Below are 24071 nucleotides of genomic sequence, written 5' to 3' on the forward strand. Positions count from 1 at the left end.
GATTACAAGCTCTTAAAAGCTCCAAAACTAACAGTTAATTGCCGCCATCTCGAAACTGCCGTAGATTGGAATCAATTTATTTCTCTGACGTACTAAATTCATTTGGTTATTGTTTTGACACGTGATGTTCTCATGTGAGTTAAAAAGCCAATAACAGGCTCAATATAAAACTTTTCGTAGCACTAGTTTATGACCAACACTTCGGGTTTTACCGAAAAGCCCGTATCAAATATAGATGTTTGCTACTTTACAGTTTTGTTTCGGCTTGGTCTAATCGTCTAGTCGTAATCTGATCATGTGACCCATACTTCCTGCCAAACAGCGCGAATAATTGCTGTAGCATTTTTCGACTAATACAGGTTACCAACAGGCTTCTCATGTTTATCAGAGAATGATATGCACTCCTTCGAGCTAAGGTTAAAAAATTAAACAAATTTTCACGGTAGGTTTTGAGATATCAGTGCTCCAAGTGACAGCATTACAATGATGATGAAATAGACCTGTGAGGACGATATACATGGTTTTATTGAATGCGTGAAGTATATTTGTGAAAATATTTCGACGAATGAGGTTGCATGAAAGTGTCAACAGAAGCCATCGTGTTCATCTTATGTCCCATTTGAGCCGTTTTGGAAAGAGGTTCTTATCTACGGCAGTTTTGTGATGACGGGGATTAACCGTTCATTTTTTAGCTTTTAAGAGCTTGTAATCACATTTCCACATATTTTGCACTTACAACACAGCAGAGTAAGACATGGCGAATCTTTTGATACCAAATAATTTTTATGCAAATTTTGTTGCAAGTAGACCTTTAAGATTTTTGTTGCCGCAGACTACTCTTTGTTTCTACGTGAATTCTATGTTTGGAGATTGACAAGGTTCAAAGATTGTATGACGCTCTATGTTGGTCCTGCTTGGCTCTACTAGAGGACACTAATAGATTCCAGAATCTTATTCAGGTCGACTGCACGAATTCTCTAATGAAGAGACATTTTACGATAGAGGACGAGGAATGTTCAGAGAAGTACTAGACCTTGCTGAACAGCAAGTCTACAAACACAGCGCCCTTTGTTTTTCGTACAAGTTAGTAGTTGTGCCCTCCTTCACACACTTGCTAGTTGTATCTATGAGCACTGTGGCAAGAGTTGTTTCCGCCCGTATAAAATTAGATAATGACTTAGTCATTTATCATAGATTCTTGAAGCTTGGAAAACGCCTACATTGGTTTAAGAATATTATATCGTTATATAATCGATGGTATATCTATAAATATAAATCGTTCATCTGTCCAGTTACAGCGATAAAGTTTTAGCGATGAAAAATCACCTTCGTATTGGATTTAAATGCGCAGAATTCAAATCGCTAGTCTACCAACAAATGTGCGAAGCTGTAAGACTAAGTCATTCTTATAATTTCTATTGCTTACCAAATATGTACTGTGTATCCTGTTCGCAATTGCACATGTCAAATGTACACTTTTTATTATTAATATTACCTTTTGCGTTTATTATTTTTTGTATTTTTTAAGTTAGTTTTTTACCATTACCTATTTTTCAATTTGTAATTTTCAAATGTACTGTTTCAATTTCAAATTAGCCGTTACACTCATATTTTCGACTTCTGTAGATGTGTAAAAGCTAAATGCTTTTTACGTGGACAAATTGCATTATTTGGAGTAGGAAATGCCTCTACATTCTCTCTCCATTCGGTCGGAAGAAGTATCAGACAAAGAAAGTCTGACATCTCATTTTTACGTTTTGACCAGTATTAAAGAAGTGCCAATATCGTCCATCAAAACTTTGAATACGGTTAGCTTCTTCTAAAACAGCCTTTTTTATACACATACTTCCATTGGCTCGATGATTATTTGTCCTCTTGATTTATTTGAACTGTGCAAAAACACTTTTCTCATGATATGAAGTTTAAAAGTTAGAAGGTTAAATGTTGTATATCTATAAAACTCAAAGTCTGTCATTCCATCTTTCCAGCTATAGCTATTAAAATCTAGGAATGAACGATCCGTGTCATGCTGGATTTGATCTCAGAACCTTCCATTCACCAGGCGATAAACTAACCAATTATGTTACATGAGATGCAATCGTTTCCATAGGCAATATGAGCCGTTTTGTCACAAAGTCCACTGTTCGGTGTGTCCAGCAATAGCTGAACACACCGAATATTTAGGAATGAAATATTCGCTTCCACTGTATTTGATCTCGGAGTCTTTCACTCACCAAACAATAATCTTACTAATTGGGCTACGCAAAATGGAACAAATTCATTAGGCGATATGAGTCGTTATGTCGCTTAAAATACGCATAGCACTCTGCGTACGCAACGCCACCAAAGTTTGCTCTCACGGCTCTTATTATTAAATTTAGCAATATGGTTAGTAACACATTTAAATTAGTCATTGGCATGTGCCAGGCTAGTGGCAGGCAACTACATCAACTGTCACTGTTAATAAGCTGTCTTTTAATACACATGCAACGCTGGGCATTTGGCTGTTAAATAAAAATAAGCTTTTTGCGCAAAAACTATTTTATTACCCGAGCAACGTCGGACATTCAACTAGTTATAACTTGATGAAGCTTCATAACTAGTCATCTAGTTATGAAGCTGCTTGAATAGACCTAATAATCAGTTGTCTGTGTCTGTTCCCGCAATTTCCCATGTCTGTCACTGACTGTTCTCACAATAAACTACTCGTTCTTTGTATATATTACAAACTATTTATCACAATTTTAGTAACTTTTCTGACTTTGAAATACACAGGAACTTTGCGGAATTCCTGTCCAGTTGCAAGAAGCATCGTGAGGCGGTGATCCACATACTTACTGCCATGCTTGAGCTGCACAAGTCACTCACAAATGGTAATGGCTCAGGAAATGCTGACCCAAATAACCCTCACCCAGAGTTTACGCATCCCCGATTCAAAGAGCTTTACTCAAGCCTTGTGCCATACTATGACAAGTTTTACCAGGAAAGGTCAGTATCGGTGGTGAGCAGTTGTCTTCACTTACTAGAAGTTGTACTGCTACAAACTCATACCAACCGTTACTAGCTAGTAAATATTTCAAGTCAGATTATTTCAGTTCATCCAAAGGAGCAAGAGTTTTATATACTTGAGTAGTTAGTAATGAGTCGGTGGACAGTTAGTGTCTAGTTAGCTGAGCTGCCTCAATTCAAACTCAGATCAAAGTTATATGTATCTGTGTATAATCAGCTTTTACCTGGAAATCTTATAATTTTATGATACAAAAATCACAAAAAGTCCTATGCCAAATATTACCGCAATAAACATTCCTCAAGTAAATGATTAATCCACACGCTCTGATTCTCAGTCAAAAGAAGTTAGTTATCTGGATATTAGTGAATTATATTATAAAGTGTATGGGAGTATAGCGTATTGGAAGATACTTATTTGAATGTTGGTAAAGTTGTTAATTTCATAAGCAGTAAACTTTCTTGGATTTAGAAATTCCATCCAAAAATTAACTGAATAGTTATCTGGAAGGACAATAGACAACAGCACATAAGTGCTGACAGAGACTGATTATTTGAACCAGGTTGTTCACAGCAATCTTCCAGTAGTTGCCTCGATGGCCCAATCATGTAGACATGATAAGATTATCCAGTTGGAGGCAATAGATTGGCGTTACATGAATGGCTATTAATGGTTAATACATCAGCAAGGAATCGACAGATTGTACGAATGTACTCATGGCTCCTGCATTTGCTTCGCTATATGCATTAGGGAGAAGGTCGTGGAGAAAAGAGGGCGGGCAAGGAGAAACGATGAGAGACTGCTCAGTGTTGATACGGCTGAGTTTGAGTACCTCTTTGGCGCAGTCAGCTTCCTACAGAACACCTCAACCGTAGCCAGTTTCTCCGTGGTAGGCAGCATACAGCGGCCAGATGACAGTGACAACAGCTTTCAATGTCTTGAAAATATCTATGAGGAGGATGTTCAGGTGATAATGAGGCTCTTTATATCATGTTTATTGTGATGTAAGAATGGAATTATAGACTAGAGCGTGGGTTATAAATTTGGGAGCAAATACAACTCCCTCGTCTGTACATACTAGTTTATATTGTACTTGCTCATCTGTATATACTAGTACACACTGTATTCACTCGTCTGTATATACTAATACACACTGTACTTACTCATCTGTATGTACTAATACACACTGTACTCACTCATCTGTATATACAAGTACACACTGTACTCACTCATCTGTATATACTAGCACATACTGTACTCACTTATCTGTATATACTAGTACACACTGTACTCACTCATCTGTATATACTAGTACACACTGTACTCACTCATCTGTATATACTAGTACACACTGTTCTCACGGATCTGTATATACTAGTACACCCTGTACTCACTCATCTGTTTATACTAGTACACACTGTATTCACTCATCTGTATACAGTAATACTTCAACTTACGAGTGCTCCAACGTACGAGAAACTTGAGATACGAGCCAGCTCTCAAGCAAGTTTTAGCACTAACATACGAGCCATGTTTGAGATACGAGCACTTGAGTCAGTTGCCAAGTATGCCAGAGGTGTTTTATTAGAACAGCACCACTCTGTATTTTTCAACTGCTCAAGTTATACTGTTGTACCGTGTTTTTTGTGCACGATTTTTTGTGCAGAATTATGTGAATTAAAAGTACTGTGCGTAGACCGAAGGTTTGCCAGTAAAATGAAAGATAATACAAAGAAAAAGCAAATGATAACAGTCGATATTAAACGGAAAAGTATTGAAAAATATGCGAAATGTGTATGCGTGATTCAGATAGCTCGGCAATATGACAGAAATACATTCATAATTATCAAACAGAAGGATTATATTCAGGCATTTAGTTCGCAAAAGGACTAACCATAGTTTCTAAACGGTGCAGCGATCTTCGCGACTGCTGATGGCATTGGACAAACAATTGGCCGGTGACAACGTAACTGAAACGATGCTATGTGAAAAGGCCGGCGCTATCTATCCAAAATGTTTAATATACATTTGGACAAGTTGGCTAGTGGTCGTGCGTTAACCATTTGTGACGACACCTGTGTTCGTCCTAATCGCAACATGTTGCAAGGGCGACAAAGGCAAACGTCCTTAGATAGGTTTATCTTAAAACGGCCGGCTAGTCGTGAAAGCGAAAAAAAGGAAAAATTTCTCGCTAACCAGCGAGAAATTTCAAACTATGAACGCCGAAGAAGTTTTAATTACGTTTAGTTGAAAATGAAAGTTTGCTTTTAGGTTTGCTTCCAAGTTTGTCTTTTAACACTTTGATAAAACTAAATTTATCAAAGTCAACTGTTGTAACGAAGGATAACTTATATCTCCCTCCCTGGCGATTGCGAGTGTTAACTGCTATTGTATGTATTTAATTTTACATTTTAATTAATCACATTTCCTTGCATTATTTTTTATTTGTTGCTTTTTGAAAGCATGTAGTACGTAAGGACAATAGCCAACATGTTCTTTCTGTTACAACATCTTGTTTTGAGTGTTTTATTTGCTTTTTTTAGAGTATGGAAACCAATCAATATATATTCAATTGTTCTATATATAAATGAATTGCACCAACATGCGAGTAAATTGACATACGAGCTCAGTCTCGGAACGCATTAAGCTTGTAAGTTGAAGTATGACTGTATACTAGTACACACTGTACTCACTCATCTGTATATACTAGTACACACCGTACTCACTCATCTGTATACACTAGTACACACTGTACTCACTCATCTGTTTATACTAGTACACACTGTACTCACTCATCTGTATATACTAGTACACACTGTACTCACTCATCTGTATATACTAGTACACACTGTACTCACTCATCTGTTTATACTAGTACACACTGTATTCACTCATCTGTATATACTAGTACACACCGTACTCACTCATCTGTATACACTAGTACACACTGTACTCACTCATCTGTATACACTAGTACACACTGTACTCACTCATCTGTATACACTAGTACACACTGTACTCACTCATCTGTATATACTAGTACACACTGTACTCACTCATCTGTATATACTAGTTCACACTGTACTCTGCTGTCTGATCGTGTAGGGGACATGTCTAAAGATGTATTTTCATATGCTCTCTCTCTCTTGTAGGATCTTCCCAAGGCCTAATCAAACATTGCAACCAGTCAATAATCCAAGAAGCACCTATACCAGATTAAACACTGCCACGTTATATTTCTCAACAGATCATGTTGTTTAACTTGAAGTGGCCTGCTTATTCACCATGTTCCGTATGTCTGAAAGTTCGCTCAATCATTGCAGCAAGCATGTTTGTACTCCACACTTGTTTATACGCATTCATAGCACCTCAAATGATTTCATATTCCACACCTTTTATACCGCTGTATTCGTGGCAAACATTTGTATTAATTTATCATTTATATCTATTAACCTTGTGACTTTCTAGCACTAAAGGCAGTATATCCGTGGGTGGTTTTATTTGGCTTCTTAATATCTCTAATAAGTAGCTTGCTTTTACTAGCACCAGGTACAGCTTTCAAAGTTAAACAAAAAATCTTGTATTTTACAGACTTTTCTGATATGGAATGTCTGGTAGGATGTTGGTTTTGTGTCACTCTGAAACCTAATATTGTATGTCGCAACAGGCCCACTGATCCTGGACAGTATTAACAACATTCTGTCAACTGGGAAAGAACTTAGAATAGCACAATTCCTTTTCAACTCAATATCACTTTGAAGCTCCATATTGGTAGAACTCTATAAAAAAACAAATAAATTAGAGTAAATATTTTTTTGATTTTCATAATCTTTCAAAGTTTAGTTTTAGAGGTAACTAAAGAAACCCGCTTCTCGATAGAGTGTTTTATAGAGAGTGTATATTCGTTATGAATAGAAAAACAAATTGTTTGTGTGTAAAGCTCATGTTGCTATAAAGAAGCTTTCTAGTTTGGTCTATTTTTAAATCTTATGTAGGAAGAGTTCCAATCAGTATGTCAATAAAAACTAATGTGGTCTCACTAGCCTTCTTTCATTTCCTTGTTTTTTAGAAGTTCTCTCTGTATTTCATTATGTCAATAACTAATAGGACAATTGACCAGGAACTTGGGCATTCTACTGAAAACTCATTCTTCACAAAACAAGCAAATGTTCGTAATTCTACATAAACCAGAAGGGCAAAAAACAACGCAAAACTGCATTGCCGAGGTTACTCAGTCGCAGGATCCAGGGAAAAAACAACTCCCCGTATTATTTTGGGCCCAAGATTCAAGGTGTTAACATAGTTGAATTTTAGATGCTGCTACATAGACTTGAGTTTCGTGCCCCATAGCATTATATCATGCTAATGAATACTATATGGTTATGCTATAATAAAATATGTTATGTAATATTGACAAGCCTCAATTATTAATTATAAACTCAAACTAAGGTAACAATTATCTAACAAGCTAACAAAGTTGATCATGGTTAAAACGTTCAGAAAAAAAGATATGCCCAGATTTCTCCTAAAATGACACCAATAGTGGTTCGTATTGGTTATAAGTGATAAACATACGGTCTCATCTGCATTGGGTACTGGTATAAGTATATTAACACAGCATTTAAAGGAAAACAATAGGATAATTTTTAGCTGACATATTTAAAAAAGATATGCCCAGAAGTACAAAATCGGAATCAGCGTGTCTGATTTACCTAGTAAATATGATAAAAGTTGTTCGTGACAGTTATGGTTTGAAACACCTATAGCAATGTATCTGAGGCCATATTTGAAGTTTTACTCCAACAGCCACGAACAAATATGAAATAGGATATATGTCAATAGATTCGTGTAACACTGCAACTTGATTGCGATATCCGATGTGATAACAAGGGAAAAACAGGACGTGCGACTAGTGACGCCATTTTCAAAGGAGCCTTTTTCATCTGCGCATATTGACTGCGAACAGGTTTGTTGATTTTAATCTTGAAAAGTCCTGACAGTCAGATCACTTCAAACAACAAACAAAATCTCAAATGACTCAAAATATATATACTTTCTGATAAGTTCTTATAAAACTTGGCAAATGTAGTCCTTTGTTGACAAGTTTGACAACCCTCAGTGTGATAAGAGTAGCAGACTGCTCTATAGTTATTTCTCAGGAGAAGAAACATAGAAAAAGACTACAATAAGTCACTGAAATGGCTCATTTCAGTATAAATGACATTTATGGTACGAGTCACCATGTACGCAACAATCTAGTACCAAACTGTCTGAAATTCTACTGGTATGATTCGAGTAAATTTAGCATTTTATCATCTTAATATTTTCACCACCATTTCCAACATTATATGGGCATAGTGATGACAAATGATAAAATGTCCATGGTGTTACTTTTATCAAATTCTAGCCTCTCAGCTCAATGAGCTTCACTACTCTAGGACACTTATGTATCCGCGTCATCTAACTTTCACATTTTCGCGGAGTCGTCCTCTCGCGAAAATTTCATGAGCGAAACGAAACTATCATAACGAATGGGCGAAAACGTGAAATTAAATAGCTTTGCTCATTGATATCCACAATAAAATCGTCATATTAGAAATGTAGGTAATTTTCGTGTGTGGTTGGGCTCATTGGGCAATTTCTGCTAAACTCATTATACCTAATACACCGACTGAGTAGCTTGACTAAGCAAATTGAAATAACAAGTTTTTTTGGAAAAGCCGAGACAAATCAGGAAGATGATGATATTAGTTTACTCACTGAATCTGTAACTGATGAGGATGAAAGTCTGGTAAGGAAAGTCATAAAATTGAATAATAATTATTGTAGCCTTGAATTTTATTACCAACCAAAAACAATAACAATCCTGGCCACAGCGTGCTATCTTGAGATCTAATATTGGTACCTAATCAGTCACGGGCCGCAAGGACCTAGATGGCATTGATAGTCCGAGAAACAAATAGCAGCAAGCGATCAAGCTGCATTGTCAATCCCGTCCACACATTTCTACCCGCGGTTCACAAATACAAACTAGTGCCAAATTAAAAAAATTTTTTTACTGGTGAACCGGATCTGAGGAATCTAATTATGTTTGTTCTACTGCATTTATTTTCACATCACTATATTTTCGCACTCATCAGATCTGCCAAATTAAGTTGCAGTGAAATTTTACTCTGTGTGCTACTCACGAAACTAAATACTAGCGAAATATAAGTATCCTAGGGTATACATGAATACAATCATCAGGCTAGCTATAAGTAACATGTTCATTGCCGTAGTTTGCCTTGATATGCGTTTTCCGATCTTTCCCATAAGCCGTTATCATTCACACCTCAAGGCAGTAGTATATAAATATCGCCTACAATATTATAATATGACAGGATGATTCTAAGCTCTGCAATTTATTCTTACTTACGTACCAACATTCCCATTAAAGAGGTTTTAGAACCTGGACCAGAGGAGTATCGTGTTCGAGAACAAGAGCTGAAAAAGAAGCAGAACTACTATGCAGATGGACATAGGAGAGCCCAAAAGCTACCAGGGCTTCAAGTTTGCAGTTTGCTGCTAGCTGTCAACCTTGGACTAGGCGCCTGTTGACATTGTTGTACATCACCGTTGGGGTCATGGCAGTTTTGATAGGTGGATAAAATCTGGAGGTTACACAGTATTATGCAGTACAGTGGAACCTCGGTTCTCGACCACAATCCGTTTCAGAAGGTTGGTCGAAAACCGACTTGTTCAGGATCCGAAACAGGTTTACCCATTAAAATTTATATATGTAAGTTTTAATCCGTTCCAAGTCGATTTAACAACTTCGGTAAGGTATTTTTTAACATTTTGCACCATAAACTGTACTGTATACTTGCATACTATAAATAAAAATGGGTAGATATAGATCGCGTTTAACTTTAATAAAAATTTTCTATCTATGATGATGAAAAAAGTAAAAATTCTGTATGCTTTGCTCTTAAAACATCGAAAACATTAAAGGTTACGATACAATACCAAAAATCGCAGAAATTGATAATGAAACAGCAAAAAAATGCAATGACCAGTTACATCAAAAATCATGTGAAAAAGAAAATATAAACGGCAATGGTATGTTTACTTCCCATCCTTGAAGGAGAATCCTCCTCCAAAACAATTTAGGGTAACTCGACTGGAGGAGTTGTGTCCTAGAAAATCTCTTCGGTAGAGACGACGTCCTCCCAGATGGCTTCTTTTTGTAAAGAATTAATGACACGAAACTTCTCCCGAAAGTGGCTTATAACAACATCGTTAAACGTATAAACATGCCGTTTCCGGAGCTGTTCTGATTCAAATGCGCATGTTGCGGTCTGGTCGAGAACCGAGTTTATGGTCGAGATCCGAAACGAACAGATCTCAAATCTTTTGGTCGAAAGCCGAGTTGGTCGAGAACCGAGGTTCCACTGTAATAAGTTGTACTGAATGTACTGGTTTGTACTAAATTCTGAATGAATAAATCAACACTAAGCATGTGATCACATTCCAGTTGGAGTCAAATCTCTATAATTATAGAATCACTTCAACACAAGAATTTAACAGTACTCAGCTTTCAACCTAATAAATTACCAGCCCACAGCGTTTGAAGCTTCCAGATACTTTAAAGTTCATAAGCAAATATTAGGAGAATAAGTGAAAATTTCAATTAAAACAAAAAATTGCTAAACTTTAAGTTTTGATTTGACCTAATCCAGGTTAGAGTGACTTACAGTAGATATCTCTATCCGCAATCTTTACATCCGAGGCTATGCAATGCCTTTTCATTATTGCGGCAATTCAGTCAAGTAATAACAAAAGGTCTTTTGTAGATTGTCATTTTATCACTGTTGTATCTATAATATGGTTTTTTTGGGGTGATATGAATAAACACTACATGTATATTCTCATGAGAAAATTGCGTTGAGCGTACTATCCCTTTGAATGTATGAAGCAGATCTCAGGACGAATTGACTTCATCTTTTAAGGTTTGACTACTCGGCTCTAAATAAAAAACCAAAATAATTTCAGCTCTTTCGCTCTCCCAACTTTATTTAGATTCAGCCAACTGACAATGCATGCTGTTCTACACAGCAGCAGTTCACAGCTTTAAGCTTGGGATACGCCAGGAAACAGCTAATGTTATCCAACAGTACACTGATATTCTTGGTAGAAAATTTTATTAAAGATTTATAATTGATGGTTTACAATGCTACATAATACATTTTATCATTGCGTAACCACATGGTAATCATAGTATGATATAATGATATGGGGCATGGGACTCCTAAAGGTCCATGTAGAAGCATTCTAAAGATCAGCTATGTTAAAACAAAACCATCCAAACTCTACCACATCCTCCCCACATTCTTCCTCATGAAGGATTGTGTGGAGTCTGTAAACTTCACATTATTTCAAGTCAAAGCCTAGCGCTAGTAAAAGCAAGCTACTTATTAGAGATGTCAACAGCATGTATAAAACCACAGATTAACATACAGCAGGTAGTGGCAGACAGTCACCAGTGTAATAAACATTAATGATAAATCACTACAAATTTTTGCCACGAATACAACAGTATAAAAGGTGTGGAATATGAAATCAGTTAAAGTGCTATGAATGCGTATAAACAAGTGTGGAGTACAAAACGCTTGCTGCAATGATAGAGCTAACTTTCAGACACACAGAACATGGTGAATGAGCAGGCCACTTGAAGTTAAACCTGATGCTATATAGAGAAATATAATGTGGCAGTGTTTAATGTGATATAGGCAGTTCTTAGATTATTGACTGACTGCAACGTTTGATATGGCCATGGGAAGATCCTACAAGAGAGAGAGAGAGCATATGAAAATACATTTTGAAAACATCTCCCTTACATGATCAGACACCATCCTTATGTTCATGACTTGAGTTATCTTCCCCTACGTGATCAGACCGCCGAACAGAACATATAGAACTAGTAGAGTGAAACTTCTGTTTGCAAAAACATAGCATACAAAATTTCCAAGTCACAAAATGCTTTTTCATAGAAATATTGCTTCGAATTACGAAAAATATGAATGACCGAAAGGGTTTTCATATTTTGACCAGAATTTACTTAGTTTAAAAAGCAGAACAAAAATAGAATACCGGAAGGTAAAGAAATGAATATTTCCATTTCATTGTGTGTTCATTTTTGTACATTACCTTTTCTCTCAGCTGTACTACACTGCTGTATAATTTGGAGTTATCATACATCACATAAATAGTAGGACAACTTTAGTTTTTAAAAGTCTAAGGTATGCATTTGCTGTGTGATGCTATTGTTTTTTGATTTGTGCAGATATAAATACATTTTTCTACTTAAATTTCTAAAAAATATATTGTGAGCAAAGCAAAATCAAAACAACAATACAGCACCCAACTCTTCTGACTGCTGTTCTCCCACTCTCCGCGGTCATCACTTAGCCGTGACTAGTCAGCTGACACCAGAGGAAAACAAATAAACATACCGTTGGTATTTTTCATTCGTTATTTCCTTTCTTTTTTCCATGAATACTTTTTCTATTACGTAATAACATAAATCTAACATGTTTGTGTTATAGGTTTTAACCATTACATTTAGTGTTCAATTCCATTCTCACATCATAATAAACATGATATACCGAGCCTCATTATCACCTGAATATCCTCCTCAGCGGTGTTTTCAAGATACTGAAAGCTGTTGTTACTGTCCTCCGGCTGCTGTACGCTGCCGACTGCAGAGTTGCCTGCTCCAGTCGAGGTGTTTTGCAGAAATTTGACTGCATTCAGGAGGTACTCACACTCCGCCGTGTCAACACTGAGCAGTCTCTCTTCACTTCTCGCCTCTAGCTCTCCCCTTTCTTCCACGAGCCTCTCCTTAATACATGTAGCAAAGCAAATGCACAAGCTTTAATAATTGTATGTCCCGGCATATCCTTGTGTTTAAACTTTCTCGCATATTAACCGACACAAAAAAAAGCTGCCCTGATATCAGAGAATTTATAAGAACTCGCATATAAGCCGACACTATAAATCATAGCACACCATGCGTACCTATCAAAGCATAAGGCTGTAGAGCCTGTGTAGCATAAAGCCTTTCAGAAAATGGATGGGAAACAGTAGATGGTATGTGAGAGGTCTAACTATGAGCAGTATATTAAGCCATCAAACAGTGTCACTCTCGCTGTAGATAACTAGAGGACGTCACAAACCGCTGCCACTAACTAATAGATAATGCATTTTGAACCAAATATCATATTGGAGTTTTGAGCTAACCGAACTCAGTGAAAAAAAGCAGAAATCAAATAGAGTACTGTATATCCTTGCGTTTAAGCTTTCACGCATATAAAATGGCACAAAAAAATGTTGCCCTGATATCAGAGAATTTATAAGAACTAGCTTATAAGCCGACCCTATAAATTGTAGCACTCCATGCGTACCTATTAAAGATAAGGATTGCGGAAATGGAACATCTTTTGTAGGCTTAGTACCAAAAGTTTATGATTGGTGAGCCTATATATAAATCACAAAGTCCACTGTTCAGTGTGTCCAGCAATAGCTGAACACACCGGATATTTAGGAATGAAATATTCGCTTCCACTGTATTTTATTTCGGAGTCTCTCGCTCACCAGACAATAATCTTACTAATTAAGCCACACAAAATGAGTCGTTATGTCGTTATGCTTAAAATACACATAGCACTCTGCATTACGCAATGTCACTAAAGCTTGCTCTCACGGCTCTTATTACTATGTTTAGCAGTACGGATACTAGCTTACTCAAATTAGTCATTGGCAATGTGCCAGGCTAATGGCAAGCAACAATATTACCTGCCACTTTTTATAAGCTGTTTTTAATACCTGTGCAATGCCAGGGATTCGGCTAGTAGTTGTATAATTATTCTACAGTGTCTCTACCTAATCGAAAAAATACAATCATCTATTTGTGTTGAGCCAATGGAAAACATGTTTGCATCTCACACTGATCCTAGTTTTACTTCGCAAAAACACTTTCTATGAGTATTTTTTCTTTGTGACGATCAGATGCATTACAGATACATAAGTTTTACAAATTGTAGATCAATAGGTTTCTGATTATTATCTATTGGACAATAGTATTAGTGACAGTGAGTACTTATATTTAGTAGTAATAATGATGTCATAAGCCATAGTAATAGTGGTAACTTGTCCGACTGGAAACATGCTTAACTTGTCAATCATGTTAGTACCAAGAAGACAAAAAGTGTCCAAACTCATTTGACAACACACTTCTAGCCTTTTTATGGCATCAGAGGATGTAAAATTTTAAGCTAATTAATTTGGTCAAAAGTGTATGGCAACTTCTATGCGCTAATTTGAAATATTTGGTTTTACCGAATATTTAAATGTCTCCATAAAAAATTATTTTTAGCGAAAGAGTTAATGAAAGTAGTAAACATTATTATCCTTTACCTTTATTAATAACGGTAAGAAGCGGTTCAGAATCCTTGAACTTTGAGTTGTAGTCATTGAAATTAAGTTAGCACGATACCATTCCGCTAGCTTTCAGTCAAAGTTACGCGCGTATAAGCCGGAGCCTTTAGTTTGGTAACTTTTCGTGTTCTACAATCGGCTTAGATGCAGGGATATGCAGTATATTCGTATAAGCTGTTGAATCATTTTTGATGTGTTCACCACCACTAGCCATTCATGTATAGCCTTTTTATTGCAGCCAACTGGACGGATCCTGTCATGTATACATTCTCAGTTGCATAATATATGATGCATAATATTGCAGTTGGCTGCGATATTTGACAGCTTATATGAATACAGTACATTCATCTAGCTGTCAAAGCCTATACGAAGCTGTCATATAAGTTAGCCATTAATGTATAGCTAATCTATTGCAGCCAACTGTACACGCCTGTCATGTATATACGATTGGATCCATGATGCAGCAACTGATGACCTTAAACAATCTGGTTCAATTAATCGGTCTATCTGCATTTAGAGGTTGTCTATTGTCATCCCAGATATTCAGTGAATATCTACATGGAATTTCCAGATCAGAGAAAGTTTGCCACCTTTAAAATTGACAACTTTACCAATATTCACATAAGTATTTTCCTATACGCTATACTTCCATATGCTATATAATGTAATTCACTAATATCCAGATAACTAACTAAGAGGATGGATCATGGATAATCATCATCGAACTAAACGAAGCTGATGTCTAAGGAGATTTAATAAGGAGACTATCTAGGAGACTTTCCACTATAAATTCAAGATGGGTTTCACTAAAAATCAGAGCTTGTGGAATAATCATTTACTTGAGGAATGTTTATTGCGGTAATATTTGGCATAGGACTTTCTGTGATTTTTATATCATAAAATTATAACATTTTCAGGTAAAAGCTGATTATACACAAACACCTATAACTTTGATCTGAATTTGAATTGAGGCAGCTCAGCTAACTAGACACTAATTGTCTACTGACTCATTACTGACTACTCAAGTATATAAAACTTGCTACTTTGGATGAACTGAAATAACCTGACTTGAAATATCTACTAGCTAGTAACGGTTGGTATGAGTTTGTAGCAGTACAACTTCTAGTAAGTGAAGACAACTGCTCACCACCGATACTGACCTTTCCTGGTAAAACTTGTCATAGTATGGAACAAGGCTTGAGTAAAGTTCTTTGAATCGAGGATGAGTAAACTCTGGGTGAAGGTTATTTGGGTCAGCATTTCCTGAGCCATTACCATTCGTGAGTGACTTGTGCAGTTCAAGCATGGCAGTAAGTAAGTGAATCACCGCCTCACGGGGCTTCTTGCAGCTGAACAGGAAGCTTGCAAAGTCCTGTAAATATCAGAGTTAGAAAAACAGATAAAAGTTCTCAGCAAATAAAATTTGATAAATGAATTGTAATACAGTAGAGGCTCCTGCAATACAAATGACCTGTCTTGGGAACGTTTGCGTCATAGGAACTTTCGGTACAAGAATGGTAAACTACATTCAAATTGCCTAATCCTCCCAAGATCGTTTCAAACTCTCCCATTTGTCACTTTAAAATGAAAAACTAAACTTAACTTTTTAATTTAAATGCACAACAACCGCGTTATTATTAATTTGTATCAACAACTTTTATATTTTTAATCAGTTTCACTCTGTTAGGGTTCATGGAAAGCCATGTCTGCCTTTCTGAAGCCATGGTTAGAGGTTAGGATAAAACATAGTTTTCAATGAGACTCCAACTCGTGACATTCAGTTTGGTAGACTGATACTCTGAGACTACTTTTGGTATTTCTGTATAATTGCACTGCTACTTATTATCTGCACTTTGTCTGCACTCCTGATGATTTCTCACAGCACACTAGTATATATAATAGAAATTCCAAATTATAGAAATTATTCAAAACGACTTTGAGAACTTGCGCTGACTCGAGGCTTTACGTTATATGGAATATTTTTACATAATATGAAAGAAAAACTTTACATAATTTTTTTATATTAAGTGGAATTTACGCTACAGTACTTGGAGGTATACATTACAGGAGTGTCTACTGTATATACCAAGAATAGTTTTATTTTCAGAACAGTTAGTAGGAGACAGGGTATAAATACAGACCGACACAAAAATCCCCTAAATAGGACAGACAGAAATAAAGTATTTTTAGGTCTATTCAAACAGCTTCATTTGTTATATAGCATAATATAACATCAATTATATAACATTCTTTTATAGAATAATATAACATCAATTATATAATAATACTAGAAATTCCACTGTCATACAGCCCACGACCAAAGAGATATTGGAAAAAAAGAAAAGGTACTGATGGTTGAGAAATGCAATATTAGCAGTCAAATGGCACTGCAGTGCAATAGGATAACTGCAATGGTAGCTGTAATGTACTAGGTGTGGGTGTTATTAAATACAACAAATAGCAATAATGAAAGGAAAAGCTTATATATATATGCTTATATCTCTCCCCTGCAATAGGAGAAATGCAATATTGGCCAATATTTTAATATGCTATATGTATATATATATATATATATATATATATATATATATATATATATATATATATATATATATATATATATAATATATTTATAAGTGGAACTTCACTCTATAAGTTAAACATTTTATTACTAATAGTTTCATGTGATACACTCAGTATCACACTCTTCAGATAAAGAAGAGTGTGATACTTTGAGTGTGAGTCTTTATCTGAAGAGTGTGATACTGAGTGTATCACATGAAACTATTAGTAATAAAATGTTTAACTTATAGAGTGAAGTTCCACTTATAAATATATTATAATTTAGCTCTGATTTATCATTGAGCACTCTGTAACGAACTGTGCAGCGTCCACTTTGTCTATATATATATATATATATATATATATATATATATATATATATATATATATATATATATATATATATATATTTATATATATATACATCTATAAATATATATACATATTTACTATATAAATAATACATTCTTACTTTACAATCTGCTTCGAATATCATTTACATCATGCTCATTGTCTGCAGCTTTCAGCCTCATAATGAGCATTTGACGTTCTGCGATGAGGGAAGGCAGGAGGTATAGACCTCAGTCTGGTTGAATCTCATTGAGTAGATCTCTATGGCTGTTTCTGCCTGTACCAAATACTCCTCGACATCAACTTGACCTGTAACATAAAGTGGTACACAAAAAACTGCATGACTACCTACTGCTGACCAATAGCAACACCAAATGATGGATAGGGAGGACCACATCCACCGATTTAGTTCAGGAAACTAAGCCTACCCGAGAGCATCGCACCATGAAATATTCTTTACTTGGCTTGTAGTCTTTTACACATTTTGACAGCAGCAAAGCCTACACTACATCTACATATGTGAATCTCAAAGTCTGTCATTTGGTCTTTCTAACTATGGTTATTAACATCTAGGAATGAAAGATCCGCACCATGCTGGATTTGATCTCGGAACCCTCATTCACCAAACAATAAACTAATCACTTGAGCTATGTGAGATGCAACAGGTTCATTAGGCACACATTATTGTAGATTTGTATTCATTATTGAGATTCACATATTGAGATCCGATGCACAAGTTTCGGAAATGAAATTGTGTACACTTGCACATTTGCATGAGAGGAAAACCCATTGTAGTGTTTGCAAGGTAACATTTCAGGAGTATTGTCGCAAAATTTTAGGTTGCTACTTTAGCGCATTCTCATTGAGGTCACCTCATGTCAGAGTCTGGCAGTTGATTTGGGCAATTTTCAATAATTTCATTGAAATGTTCAATCTATTGGAACTGCATTTTTGCATGAAATTTTGTGTGAAATAAGGAAAATTCGGTACTCAGACACATGCAATTCTAAAAGTTGCAATCGGAGATAAGACTCTACAAAGAACACAAGCCTTTGAGTGGCACAAATGTTTTTGTGAAGGTAGAGGCAGCACTGAAGATAACGTGAGGGCTGGCAGACCAGCCTCAGCACGAACAAGATACTCGATTGACAGCGCAGTCTCTAATCATCGCGGATTTTCATCTAAATATTAGAGAGGTATCTGGAGAAACTGGACTTGGTTTTTGGGAATGTTCAAAGGGTTTTAACTGATAATTTGGATGTTAGAGGAGTCGCAGCCAAGTTTGTGCCATCCTTGCTAACTGATGAACAGAAGGAGCTTCAAGTACATACTTGCAATGATTTTAAGGAAGCTTCAAGCAACGATAGAAGCTTTCTTTTAACTGTGATAATTTGAGATGAATTTTGGGCGTATGGTTATTACCGAAAGATTACGTTCCAAAATAGCCAGCGGAAGTCTCCATGCTCCCAAGATCATAAAAGGCAAGAATGTCTCAGTCAGGTGTAAAGACAACGCAGATTGCATTCGTTGGCATTCAAGGGGTACTACATCATGAGTAGGCTACTTACCACAGGTTACTACTGTGATTCAATTTGTCTATATTGTTATATTAAGGCAACTTAGATAAAGAGCGTTAGGTGTAGAAGACAAGAATTGTGGCACACAAGTTCATTGGTAACGTCATGATAACGCACTCACCCACGTTGCATTTTCTGTGAAACACTAAAAACGACATAACCGTGCTACCTCATCTTCTAAATTCATCAAATCTTGCTCCCTGTGGCTTATTGCTATTTCTGAAGTTAAAGCTTACAATAAAAGGGACCCAAAGTTGACAGTGTAGAATCGTTTCAACGTCCAACAAGAGAGCTGAACAGCATCGATGCCGAAAGCATCCAGCGCTGCATGGCATAATGGTGGGACAAATGTATCGATATCCAAAGGGAGTACTTCGGAGAGCAATAACTACATACATTTAGGTAAATTTAAGCAACGTGGTTTGAGTTATAGCTCCATACCTGAAACATTTGGATTTGACTTAGTACGTGATGACAACAACTATTTTCCTATCAGGATAATAGTAGGGAAGTAATTATATGGTAAATTACATGTACATGTATAGGATAATTATAAGTGTATGCATTGCTAAGCAAATCAAATCTACATGTACTTTTCGCTGGAGTTTATTAATAACAGCGATGTTGTATTGCTGTTGCAGTCGCTCAAACGACAGTAAAGTTTGATCGAGTTTGATTTAAATAAAGTAGTTTAAATATTACAAATGGAGCAATCACAATTTCTGGACATCAAAATCAAATCTGTTCACAATAGCTACAATACAGTTTTACACAACGACTGCACGACTACCACAATGACTACAATAAAAATATAGTTGACATTATGTCCCTGCATATAAGCCTATCTCGTGGATAAGCCGGCCCTTGAAAAACAGTCATGTAATCAGGGAATTTATAAGAATTGACATATAAGACGGCCCTATAAATCGTAACGCGTCGCGTCGTGTGTACCTATCAAAGCTAAGGGTTGCGGAAATAGAGCGGCTTTGCAGGCTTAGTACAAAAAGTTTCTGATTGGTGAGCAGTTGTATGATTAGCTATTATTAGCTACTTACTATCATTTGTTTGTGTTGAGCCAATAGAAAACACGTTTGCATCTCACGCTACACTTCGTTTCCTTTGCCAAAAGACGCACTTGTGTACAGCCACATAGGTTTCACAAATTGTAGATCAATGGACTGCTGATGATTATCTATTGAGTAATAGTACTAGTGAGAGTGAGTACTTATATTTAGTAGTAATAATGATGCCATAAGCTATAGTAATAGTGGTGACTCGTCTGTCTTGACGCATGCTTGACTTGTCTACAGCAATAGTTTGAAGAGGGCAAAAAAGTATTCGAACTTACTCGGCAACACATTTGTGGCCTTTTTATGGCACCAGATGACAAAAAGTTTTATGCTAATTAATTTCGTCAACTGTAATGACAACGTATGTACGCCAATGTCAATTATTTGGTTTTACTGCATATTCAATTGTCTTCATAAAAAAATTATTTTGTAGCGAAAGAGTTAATGGTAGTGGCAACCATTAATAAATTTTCGAACTGTAGTTGTTGAAATTAAGCTAGCATTTCACTTTGCTTGCTTTCAATCAGAGTTATGTTAGTGTGGTAAATTTTTGCATTCTAGAATCAGCTATGCGGGGATATATGGTAATTTATTTAGGCAGGTAAAATTTCTGTTAAATAAATATTAATTTCACTCTAGATAATTACTAGGTGAGTGCACGGCGTTGCCCAAGTAATAAAAAGTCTTCGAACGGAAAGTATATTTGTATTTAACATAATATGTTAAATACAAATATACTTCTTATTATATTATAATAAGAAGTGCCATTCTAACTGTCAAACTACATATCACGGGAACAGTGTTTTGTGCAGTTGAAATTAAATAAGAGAAACAATGAAACAACTGTAAAGGTTTTCAAACTTTTTAAAAACCTGTCACTGTTAAATTTCATATAATGAAAAAAGTGTTTTTGAAATTAACAGAAAAAATAAAAAAACTGTAAAGGTGTGTAAATATAAATGCGAAATATTTAGCACGTAATGGCTAAATAAAGTCTGGTTTGCTACTACTACAATGAAACATTTTTTGGTGTACAATTATATGATTTTAATCCATTCACATTACAGGTATTTGGTATCAAAAGGTTTACCATGTCTTACTCTGCTGTGTTGTAGGTGCATACCCATAATTTCCCATATTTTCCCATGTGACCCATACTTTCTGCCAAATCGCAAGAACAGTTTCTGCAGCGTTTTTGACTATCGCAGGTGACCAACAGGCATATCATCCTCTGACAAACATGAGGACCACTTCTTCGAGCTAAGGTTATAAAATTAAATGAATTTTTACGGTAGGTTTTGAAATATCAGCGCTCAAGTGACAGCTTTACAAATATGATGAAATAGACCCATAAGAACAATAGACATGATTTTATGAAACAAGTGACGTTTATTCGTGAGATATTTTGTTGACTGAGGTTGCGTGAAAGTGTAAACAGAAGCCATTGTGTTTAACTACGTCCCATTTGAGCCGTTTTGGAAATGGAATCCAATCTACGGCCTTTTCGGGATGGCTGCAATTAACTGTTCGTTTTTTGAGCTTTTAATAATTTGTAATCACATTTCCACATATTTTGAAGCTACCAAACAGCAGAGTTGGACATGGTGAACCATTTGATACCAAATAACTGTAATGTAAATTTTGTTACAAGTCAACCTTAGATAGGGAGGCTCAGCAGTTGAGATAGTCAAGTAGAAGGGGCTCAGCTGATGACTGAGAAGGAAGTTCTGTAGGCATGGGAAGGACAGGCTCTACAGACGCAAGAGAAGAAGACGGATAGAACTTCCACAGACAGAAGACAAGAAAGACTCCACAGGCGGAAAAGAGAGGGGGGCTAAGGAAGCAGAGGAACATACATCAACAGGCAGGGAAAAAGAGGGAGCCTCAGCAGGCAGATGGATGAGGCTGAGTCATTTGAGCTGTTCTCTTTTATAGATATACCTCTAAGAGGTATATCTTAGCCTCTGAAATGTTTAAGCGCTCAGGTTTTGTTCTTCATGTTACATGAGGCTAGCAATATGAGTGGACTTGTCTTAAGTGCGTCATAGGAGTGTAACGATTGGAAATGATGACTAACTCCAATCGTTTTAGTCGTGTATGGTGGAGGTCTAACCTTTTTAAGTGGTTTTCTAGCAGGTCAGTTGATGTCTTTTTCCTCATTGGTTGCTTCCACAAGAAGTTTCTAAGCTGCCTGTAGATAGAGTATATAATGACTGTCGTTATTGCTGGTCCTCTAATGTATTAGGTGTCATGTTCATTGTAATATGGCGAGTATCTCAGGTAGTTTAGACATTTTTCCATTAAACTATTTGCTTTAGTTAATACATTCAAACAACAATGTGGTGATCGAAATCAGATATTTTTTGCTGAACATTGATTAAAGTAAATTGATTAAAGGTTGATAAATATGTGGCTAAAGTGTAATGTTAGTATCACCTTTGTCAATTAGCCTTTGTTCATCCTAAACCTTTGCTTTCATGTTCTCCGCATGAGCGTCTCACCTAACTCAGGTCTCATAGTTATGACTTTAGCCTGTGAATTTTTGACGCATTGCTGGACTATTGGATAAACACTAAACTAGCAAACGTGTTCTCAAAGTAGAGGTAAACAAAAAACCCATTTGATCGATGTTAAGCTAACTCTAGGTGAGAGCTTGGAATAACTTCATTTCACACAGATAAAAACATCGTTTACTACTTATCCAAGCAATTTTCACCTAAATAATATTGGTATAACATATCAAAGCGAATGTGAGTACAGAATAACTTGAGGAAACAAGTAGGCAAATGCCTTAGATGAAGCTGATTGATTGTGAAGCTTCTCTGGTATGCGGTATGTTAGTGCTTGTCTTTTTGTATGTGATTGCATATGCTTAAAATACATGCATCACAAATGCATCTCAGAACATATGAAATATTAAAGTGTCAACTATGTGTACATATCAATGTTTGTTTCTCTTACTGTTCTCATGAACAAACCTTGCCACTAGTCATGTCCAATCACTTTGTTCGTTTAATTTGATTGTCCACCATCAGGGAGTAACTGTTCATGTAATACATAGAATTGACGGCGGGAGTCAAATGTATGATGAAGAACATAACTGATTTTGAACCTACGTAGACCTACTTTATTAAAAAGGCATCATGTTTCTCTGCCCTTTTCCACTGCCATGAATCAGATTTCCTATTTAATTTATGATAAGAAGTCATGAACAATAGTGTATAGAGGATAAATTTAAGTTATTGTATATCTGAGTTTACGATTATAAGAGTTTAGACAATGATGCCACAGCTGCGGGATCTAACATTAGTCTGATACTTTTCCCATAGTGTCTAAGTGCCCTGTTTCTAACCGTTTGACATTCATTATGTTTTGTAGTTTTTGTAGGTATTTGGTTTAGATAGCTATTTGTTACTTGGTGAGCGTTGTTAGTGCATTACAATGTCAATTAAAATACATTTTTCATCATAATCTGTTTTTTAGGGAACGGATTAATATGGATTAAGTTATTTTATATATGAAATATTGCTGAGATATGAGGACATTGACATACGAGGCCTTGAAACGCATGAAGCTCATACGTTGAGGTATAACTGTAGTTGATTAATCTCTGCTAAACGCAGTGTATATTTATACTAAACAGGAACTATGGATTTATTTTTTGAAAGTTGGCCCAAGAGATGCGTCTAAATCTTGTTTGCTCGACTTCCAGCGTCTGCTCATTACGTTTTGTAGTTTTTGTTTATTGTTATCAATGATCAGTGATAAAAACATAACTTATTTAATATTAGTTTAATAAGTTTATATGAAGTATGAGTAAAGCATTAGATTCCCCTATAAGCATATCTGTGCAAGAAACCTTTGATTAGCCATCTTTCCTCCAAACATTTCTACATTCATAGCTGCAGGATCTAACAATAATCTCACACCTTTCTCATAGTGTCTAAGTGCTCCTATTCTTACCGTTTGACATTCTAATCAGTCTGCTGCAGAAACATGGCTGAGGTAACTGGTGGAGATGGTTCTCCC

At 36.0% G+C, this 24071-nt stretch overlaps 2 protein-coding genes across 3 annotated transcripts in view; one reads left to right on the top strand and one right to left on the bottom strand.

The window, feature by feature from the left end:
- Nucleotides 1-7036, top strand: part of LOC137401541 (uncharacterized) — a 40702-nt gene extending 33666 nt beyond the window's left edge. For both annotated transcript variants that reach the window (XM_068087949.1, XM_068087951.1), the window contains 4 exons: nucleotides 960-1083; nucleotides 2776-2988; nucleotides 3758-3974; nucleotides 6160-7036. In XM_068087949.1, coding sequence (XP_067944050.1) covers nucleotides 960-1083; nucleotides 2776-2988; nucleotides 3758-3974; nucleotides 6160-6177 — 572 coding nt within the window. In that variant the 3' untranslated portion in view covers nucleotides 6178-7036. The remainder of the gene's footprint in view (nucleotides 1-959; nucleotides 1084-2775; nucleotides 2989-3757; nucleotides 3975-6159) is intronic.
- Nucleotides 7037-11178: 4142 nt separating this feature from the next.
- LOC137401937 (uncharacterized) lies at nucleotides 11179-15847 on the bottom strand. The gene is made up of 3 exons (XM_068088409.1): nucleotides 15639-15847; nucleotides 12668-12883; nucleotides 11179-11829 (listed from the first exon to the last, which is right to left on the bottom strand). The coding sequence occupies exons 1-3, from the start codon at nucleotides 15786-15788 to the stop codon at nucleotides 11788-11790; spliced, it is 408 nt and encodes a 135-aa protein (XP_067944510.1). The 5' UTR covers nucleotides 15789-15847; the 3' UTR covers nucleotides 11179-11787.
- Between the last annotated feature and the right edge of the window lie 8224 nt (nucleotides 15848-24071).

This window comes from Watersipora subatra, chromosome 8 (assembly GCF_963576615.1).
Source record: "Watersipora subatra chromosome 8, tzWatSuba1.1, whole genome shotgun sequence".
Taxonomy (NCBI): Eukaryota; Metazoa; Bryozoa; class Gymnolaemata; order Cheilostomatida; family Watersiporidae; genus Watersipora; species Watersipora subatra.